General features: G+C 32.5%; 2 protein-coding genes across 3 annotated transcripts; one reads left to right on the plus strand and one right to left on the minus strand.

The window, feature by feature from the left end:
- Positions 1-110: 110 nt before the first annotated feature.
- LOC145107861 (PX domain-containing protein EREX-like) lies at positions 111-3,412 on the plus strand. The gene is made up of 9 exons (XM_079044818.1): positions 111-545; positions 715-816; positions 972-1,070; positions 1,143-1,229; positions 1,324-1,432; positions 2,067-2,287; positions 2,369-2,599; positions 2,776-2,976; positions 3,118-3,412. Exons 1-9 carry the CDS (start codon positions 282-284, stop codon positions 3,283-3,285), a joined length of 1,482 nt encoding a protein of 493 aa, XP_078900944.1. The 5' UTR covers positions 111-281; the 3' UTR covers positions 3,286-3,412.
- An 853-nt stretch (positions 3,413-4,265) lies between these two features.
- On the minus strand, positions 4,266-6,832 carry LOC145107862 (signal recognition particle subunit SRP54 2-like). Of its 2 annotated transcripts, none has more exons than XM_079044819.1 (9): positions 6,379-6,832; positions 6,176-6,275; positions 5,950-6,103; positions 5,724-5,874; positions 5,485-5,633; positions 5,286-5,386; positions 5,046-5,203; positions 4,864-4,978; positions 4,266-4,798 (listed from the first exon to the last, which is right to left on the minus strand). In XM_079044819.1, the coding sequence occupies exons 1-9, from the start codon at positions 6,607-6,609 to the stop codon at positions 4,467-4,469; spliced, it is 1,491 nt and encodes a 496-aa protein (XP_078900945.1). In that variant the 5' UTR covers positions 6,610-6,832; the 3' UTR covers positions 4,266-4,466. The 2 variants fall into 2 exon arrangements, with proteins under 2 accessions (XP_078900945.1, XP_078900946.1); XM_079044820.1 differs by having other exon boundaries at positions 6,176-6,314; positions 6,379-6,493.
- Between the last annotated feature and the right edge of the window lie 2,049 nt (positions 6,833-8,881).

Below are 8,881 nucleotides of genomic sequence, written 5' to 3' on the forward strand. Positions count from 1 at the left end.
TATCTATATACATTTGTATTTTATGTATGCGTTCCCCGCGTTTAACGCGGGTCATAATCTAGTTTTTATTTATTAAATCTGAAAAACGAAATCAATGTGGTCTTCCAATCTAAACTGATCATCCCCCCTTCGGCGCATTCCAATAGACCAATACTATTTCACCATTCTTCGAGTGAGAGAGCAGGAGGAAACAATAAACATCTTACACCATTGCAGTCGGGCGTAATCGGCGAAACGAAGACGGCAGCTACGAAATTGTTAAAAAGGAGTCGAAGATCACCATGAGTATGTACGGATACGATGTATCTTTCTACGATTACGGTTTTTCTGATCCGGCGATCAACGGTTCAATCTATGGAAATTCGATTTCTCGGATGGCACCCGCAATTGATTATGATGATGAGCTCTATGTCAGAAGAAGGCCGCCGCCGCGGCCGAGGCAGAGGTCTCCAAGCAAAACCCCTAGCAGCCCGCCGAAGCACCGCCATGACGGCACTTCTCCTCTTCCTCTAGGCATGGACTGGAGTCTACCTCCTCTGAATTGGGTATGATTATCATTTACCCCCTCTCTGATAGCTATATTCATGTATTTATATGCGTCTCTGTAATTTTCTCATGCTTTGAAATCCAGTGAGCTTCTGTTGAATTTTCGTAATTTCAATTCCAGTTAAAAACCTCTAAATTTCATTCATAGAACTAGAAATCTCTATGCAGGAAGGCAGAAACTCTGTTTGGCCTCATGATTTCCACAAAGGATGGAGTTACTGTGTCACAATTCCTTCTTTGAGTAGCGAAGCGTCTGCTGGCTCTTCTGTGGTATGCCTTTCTGATTATTAATCAATGAAATACGAATCCAAGTAATTTAACAACATTGGAATCTTATCATAACATGTACTTACCTACTTTCTTAGTGTATCTATGTGATTGAATTTATGATGTGATACATGTTGATGTTTATGTTCTTCATGCAGTTTTATGGTGTTAAAGTTGGTATACAATCACCAGAAGGAATCACCACAACTCGAACAGTCCCAAGAAGATTTAACGAGTTCTTGAACCTATATTCTGAGGTTCTTCAAGAATTTATTATCTTTTTGGTTTCCAAACATCATCATTTCCTAATATTTCATTTCTTTTTGCAGCTTAAAAAAGAATTTCCTAAGAAAAATTTGCCCCCACCTCCCCCAAAGAGTCTTTTGAAAACAAGAAGCAAGAAAGTTTTGGTATATGTATGTTCTTTCTTCACAAGTTTTTTTCCATCCTGTTTTTTTATAAATCTATGAGATTTGTTACATTATCCTTAATTGGTTTAAATTGTTACAGCGAATGTGTGCTTTGGAGGGTTGGATGACAAAATTATTGTCTGATATTGATGTTTCTAGAACTGCTCATGTGGCTATATTTTTGGAGTTAGAAGCAGCTGCAAGGGAAGGTATGTTTCTATTTCTTTTAAGGGGCAATGTCATTTAATAGTAATCAGGTTTTACATTTGTTCCACATAGCTACCTTAAACATTTTTTAAGAAGTATAATGACACTATAATCACTATACCTTTCATTTTTGTTCCATTCTTATGAAAATCTATACTCTTTTGTTTCATTTTTGTGAAAATTTCAATTGTGTTTTACCTTCCAGCAGTTATTTTTTAAATCTTTACTTAGATGTATTTATTCAGTTTTCCTTAAAAATGGCAGGATAATTGTCTTTAAGATTTATATCTTGTTGCTTGTAGAATATTTTATTATTATGTAAATCTAATATTATTTAGCTAGTATTGATATAAGCTTTTTTTTTCATTAATGCATATGATGAATTGAAAATAGTTAATACACCATTCTGAGAAAATAACTATATGAATCACTAACTTTGATGTATACAAGGAATATACAAGTATAATATTCACTCTATTAAACATAATAAACATTTTAAAATGGATTAACTACAAACGAATATTGAATATTGATTATACACTTTCCCTTCTTTTAAGCATAAATTTTGCTATAGCTGCTACAAAACTCAAGTGATTTTACTTATTTGTATAATAAACTACTTTATTTGTATTTCAGCATGTTGTGAGTCGACTCAGAATGAATATGCTGACATGGACAACAACTGTGCCCATGAAACATCTGATCTTAGTGCTCCTGAAGAGGAAAAATATGATGAAATTACCATAGAAAATGTATCTGAGAGAGGTATTAATAATTCAACTGGAGAAAATATCATGGATATGGAAGAGCTTCAAAGAAAGTGTACAGAGTTGGAGTTGAGAGTGACAACTGAACAGGTATAAGTATTTATTTTTGTCACATGAACTTTTTTGTAATTTTCATGGTGAATAATGTGTTGGAAATAATATACATATTAGGATGCTAGAGCATATGCAGAATCAATGAAAGAAACCATGATCCAAAAGAATGAATTGTTGATGGAAGAGTTGGATGATGTTAAGGAGCAGATTAAGATTTTGAGGAAAGAGAAAGATGAGGTGGAATTGAAGTCAAAATCAGATGTTGAGGAAGTCAACTCTCTTAGAGCATCACATTCAGAACTAAAGGAGGAACTTAACAAATGTCTGGAAAAAAAAGTTGAATTAGAGGTAACTTTTAGTATGTGGATTTTTTTCTTTCTTCTTCTATGCAAACAATGTTTTCATAACATAAAGAATTGCAATTTTGTGTTTAACAAATGGTGTTTGAAGGAATTAATAATTATTATATGAATTTGTTATATAAAATTTCTTGTAATTGTGTGCATTGTATGGATGTATACCAGAAGGAGAAGCAAAAATGGGAAGATGAAAATGCTTCTAAAGCCACATTTTTGAATGAATGTGAAATTCTTTGCAATCGGCTTCAAGAATGTAGTGCCAAATTTCTTGTTGAAGATGATAATTTGATGCTGAATGCTTCTTCATCAGATGTCATTGATGTGTTGGAAATATCTGATAGTCAAATCGATCTTTTACTTGAAGAGGTAAATGTTCAGGGTTTTTTGGGGTAACCCATTAAGTCATTCTATCTAGATTAAGTAAAAAAACAGCATGTATAGCTGTGTAGATGAAGTACTTAATACATTAAGCCCGTTAAGTATTCTTGTATCTGATAATTTTAACAGGTACAAGTGGTTGGTGAAAATGGTGCAAACGAAGATGATGATTTAAGGAAGTTGTTTGGTAATATTTTAATTGAGAATGCAAAGTTAAGAAAACAAATCAACTCCATCATCCGTCATGCTATGAGTAAAAAGCATGGGAATACTCTCGAGGACAATGTTGAAGAATGACATAATGATGTAATCATGCATAAAGACTCTTGTGAGATATGTAAACAAATGTAATAATATTTACTATTTAGTTGAGCTCATGTTGATCCATGATCATTAAGGTAATGAAAAAGGTGTGTTTCAGGAATGGAATGGATGGTTATGTTAATACTACTATTTGATAGTATAAATAAGGTCATAGAATGAGTTATTAAAAGCATGGTTGTTAAGATCCTGATGTTGACCATAAGATCTGATCCTATTAAGTGAAAAATGATGCCGCTCAGATTAAGATCCATCACTGAGATCTTAAAATATGGACTGAGATCTTAAAATCTTTAACCAGATCAGATCCTACCTTTTTAGTCTTTGTTATATAGTCGAGTCTAAAAAATTCTCCACTACAACTTGAAATCGAGCATTGTATGTCACAAGTGGCAAAAAGTCTTATCAAGTGACGTCATTTTATTAATTCATCTTGAATTAGGTAGAGAGTCATGACACTCAAGTTATTCTTTTTATGATCTTATGTCTTTAGTTGTATAATTTATAGTATATGATAACACTTATTTGTTCTCTTTTTATGTTTTGATGTTTTTGTTTCGTAATTTTGTGGTTTATAGCAATAAGAATTATGATTCATGCTTAAAAAGGTAAAATTAATTCCAACAACAATGTATTAATCAATATCAGTTATACCAAGTACCAAAAAACAAGACCTTTATTATTACTATAGTAACTGTAATAACAAATTAAAATTTATAATAATCATAATAACAACAGTTTTCTTAAATGTTCATAATCAATATTATGGTTTAACTATATAATAAAATAATTAAATTGTTAAATAAACAAAATAGTAAGTATTATTTCTGTATTTTATATTGATATCAAAACCAAATAATTAAAAAAAAAAGGGATAAAAATATAATGATTTAATAACTATAAAAAACTAACTAATCTTGCTAACAAACTGCATAAATTCAAAATGTGACAAATGATTAAAAAAAAACATGTATATCATAAACACATTCATGGTACTTACAAAGGGTGAGTAACATGCTCTTTCTCAAAAGATTAAAAAAAAAAAAACTCAAATTTCTTAACAATCAATTGCCTATATGACTTTAGCCTGAAATAACAATTACACTATAAAATAAAAGATTTAAGAGAATAATTAATTAATTAATTAATTAAAAGATTTACTTATCTCCAGCTCCTCCAAACATGCCCATCATGTCCTTATTCGAACCCATTTGCTTCATCAAATTTTGCAATCCACCCATTCCCCCAATTTGCTTTAGCATTTGTGGAGGAAGGACTTTACTCATATGTTGTGCATTCATGTTTCTAGACAAAGCACTCATTTCCCCTTTTTTAGGAATCTTAAGTCCTTTCATTTTGCTCCAAATCTTTGCAAGTCTTTTATATTCTTCCAACATCTCCATTACTTCCCTCACTTGTCTACCCGATCCCCTCCCTATCCTCATCATTCTTGACTCATTCATTAGCTTCGGATTCATACTATCCAACTCTACAAAATCAAATCCCACAAATTAAATCAAATAATTCATGTTTAAATAATATTTATATTTCTACCTTCATCAGTCATTGAGTCCATCATTGTCATGTATCGTTTGATCTTTGCTTGACTTTCCTTCTCTTGACCCTTTGGCATTAACTCTGAACTAAACCCCGGAAGCATTGAGAAAACCTATGATTTTAAAATTATGTTACTTAAAAGGGTATTATAGTCTATTTACTAAATAGTAAAGATGAACCTGGCCGATGGGACCCATTTTGAGAATATTATGAAACTGTTCATACATAATCCTTAATGTGAAATTTCCCTCTGAAAGCTTCTGTAGAAGCTCGGGTTGTTGATCCATTGGAACAATATCATGAATCTTGTCCATGAATCCAGACCAATCACCCATTCCTAATAATTTATAATAATTCAAATTTTTAAAATATAATTTAATTACAAATTCGCATGGAATGGAACAAGTAAATTTCAGAACCTAAAAGACGGCTGACAAATGGTTTAACATCAAAAACTTCAAATTCATCCATATGTTCTCCAGTTCCAATAAAAATTACTGGACTTTTTGTTGCTGCAACTCTGAGAAACAAGAAAATTTTTGTAAGATAATGGAATGGAATGGAATGTACGATTCCATTCCTTCCTTCAATTCCATCATATACCAAAACGACACTTACGCACTAAGAGCTCCACCTCCCTTTGCATGTCCATCCATTTTAGTAACAATTACAGCTCCAACAGCAACACTTTGTTTAAAAGCTTGAGCTTGGTCAAATGCAGCTTGACCAATGCTACTATCCATCACAAATATAACAAGATCTGGTTTCTATAACATTACAAATACCATTTTTTTATCATTTTCTAATAGGAAATTAAATTTATAAAGTAATAATCAATTTGAGTAAGAGTAACATACTGTTGCTTCAGAAACTTGACGCATCTCTTCAAAAAGAGCCACTTCTTGTTTATGTCTACCACTAGTATCAACAATAATAAGATCACAATTTTCTTTCCTGAATCTTTCTACACCTTCCACAGCAATTTTCACAGGGTCTGACTCCATATAGCTGTTGAAATGATAATCAAGAATCTGATAGTAAGTAACTGGAAATATGTTTAGTATACTATGAATGCAAATGTACCTTCCATAGAAAGGAATTTTAGCTTTTGTTGCATTTTGCTTCAATTGATCAAAAGCACCAGCCCTGAATGTATCTGCACATACTAAAGCTGGTTTCCAACCTTTCTTCTGGTGGTAGTAAGCGTATTTTGTACAAGTTGTAGTTTTTCCAGAACCTAAAATCATTCCGAATTTGTAAGAATGTAATTTGAGAAGAATTAGTATAAGATTTATGATCATGATAATACCTTGTAGACCAACAAACATGACAACACTTGGTTTGCCTTTTTTGGGTGTGAAAGAAGGTTTTCCAGGATCCAACATCTTGCAGAGCTCATTGAATATAGCCTAAGGTAAGAAGAGAATGCTCAATTCTTCATCGGTAGACTAAAAATTCAGGCGTTATTTCTCAATTTCGAAACCAGGAAGACGAAGTCAAACACAAGCTTACCTGTTGGATGATTTTGCTCTTATTATGACCTGCCGCGAGATCATCGAGATTGACGATCTTCTTAATATTGGTTTGCATATCACGAACGAGCTTGAACTGAACATCGGACTGAAGAAGAGCGCGAGTGATCTCATTTAAGCAATCATTAAGAACCTTCTCATCGATGATCGTGGCGTTGCTCATCTGCTGGAGAGCACGTGAAATGCTCCCCCCTAGCTCCGCCAACACCATCTTCGATTATGTTATTAACAACGAAAAATGTATGTTTAGATTAGAGGGGATTCTGTCCGAAAACCTGACAATTATGCTACCAATTGAATGTACGAAATTTGGGGAAACGGATAGGGTTTCAAATTTAGGGTTTGGAAGGACGAAAAGGAGGATAAGACTAAGAGAACCCGGCTTTCACCGGCGGGTTAACTGCGGCGGGAGGATGGGTAATTAGGAATCAAGATTCATGTTTTGTTTGCCTCCGGAATCAAGATTTATTATTATTATTATTATTATTTTTGAAAAAACATCATAAATGGTCCCTGTGTTTTCCTAGATTCTGAAGTTTAGTTCCCGTGGTTTAAAAATCTCATAAATGGTCCCTATGCTTTCAAAACTTTTGACAGATGGTCCTTATCCCTCACACCGTTAGAACCCCACCGTTAACCCTTATTTCATTAAAATAATATAAGGGCAAATCGGTCTTTTCGCCTGTGCCCTCTTCTTTATTGAGGGAAATGATTATGCCACTGTCACACCCCGCTAAAGCGGAAACACAGGGCGTGGCAGTACAAAGGGTTTCATCACAAAAGTTAAAAGACAACACCAACCATAGTATTAAAAATCATTACAAATTCACAATGGGTTTGAACAACTTTTAAAAGAAATTACAATGTAAATTGAAATACAACACATGCGAATGCTCCTAAAAGTGAAGTGTCCCTAAGTGCCACTTACTCGATGATTCCTGAAAAAGCATGTAAAATGAGCGTCAACTATAAAAATAGTTGGTGAGTACTCACAGATAAACAAAATAATACTGGTTCCATGAACTGAAATCAAAGTTTTGATAAAAGTTTCCAATAATAAAAGTATATTGTTAAAATGAGTCAATAAGTTTGTAAAAACAAAGTTCTTTGTCATCATGAGAGATAAGGTATGTTGCCCAAATAAGATGCAACATTCATATTCTCATGGAAGATAAAGTTCGTTACTCAAACGAGTAAACAAGTTTCATTGCTAAAATGAGCAATCAGTTTCGTTGCTACAAGGAGCAAACAATTTCATTGCTAAAACATGTATATAAGTTTTCAGTAATAAAAGTTCGTTGTTGTAATGAGAAACAAAGTTCATTGCTATAATTAATAACAAGTTTATTGCTATAACGAGAAACGAGTTTGTATGTGTATGAGCAAACAATGAGTCTCAACCAAACCTATGACTGAAGCCCTATCAAGATCTATGCTTATCGTTCCATAGATGAATATGGTATCATGCACTCCAGCAATAGGGCGAGTGAGGAGTTGTCAATTCCTAATAGCGTTATCCATAATGACCATTGGCTCAAAGAGTTAATGGTTAGAGATAAGGGAAGGGCCTTAGTACGATAAGTTCTCATGTTCCGTGTTGCATAGACATACATAGAGAGACATAGCAATAAAATAGCAATCATGTTTGATGCAAATCAATTTAAATACAACATTCAAATAATAGTTTTTCGGGACATGCTTTTCCACCCCAAAACATAAAAACCGAAAATAGGGGAGTGCGTGAATACTCACAATGCATTTAGATGATACAAATGGTGCCTTGAACTACGTTCCACGTGTACCACTACCGATTCCTACAATAATGGTATTCGCTAGTGAGTCTCTAATCGAAATCTAACACTTGTATACTTACTACTACAATAGAATTATGTCAATATTGTGTCAAAATTTAATATTGATAAGTTACAAACATTTTTCTGTGAAAATTAAATTTCAATGAATCAATTGTTATATAATAATTTAAGTGGAAATTTCTCATTATTGAAATGCTAATATTTAACAATTTAAGAGGTGTTCCAATGATTAAATATTCAAAAACTAAATTAATTTAGTTCTAAAATTTCCCAAAGTTTGCATTTCAGTTTTAATTGAAGTGAAAGACCTCAAGATAAATTTTCTTGAATTTTTTATTTGTCTGACTATTTTTCACGATTTTAGTTTCTTGAATAACCATAAAATCTTGAAAAATACTAAACAGTTAATAAATATTACCAAACTTCAGATTTTGGTTCTAAATGTACTAAAAGACTTCTAGATAAATTTTCATGGAGTATGAATATGTATAACCATTTTTCATATATTTAATTCTCTAAATAGATACAAATTCATGAAAAATAGAAATCAGTTTCCAAAATTACCCAAACTTTTTGTATTACTGTTATTAAACATTATTAAGCTGGGAAAAATATAAAAATTGATTTCTAAACTGTTTAACCCAATTTTATGATTTTTGAGCATTTATT

Source organism: Lactuca virosa, chromosome 4 (assembly GCF_052849685.1).
Source record: "Lactuca virosa cultivar CGN04683 chromosome 4, Lactuca_virosa_CGN04683_v6, whole genome shotgun sequence".
In the NCBI taxonomy this organism is placed as follows: Eukaryota; Viridiplantae; Streptophyta; class Magnoliopsida; order Asterales; family Asteraceae; genus Lactuca; species Lactuca virosa.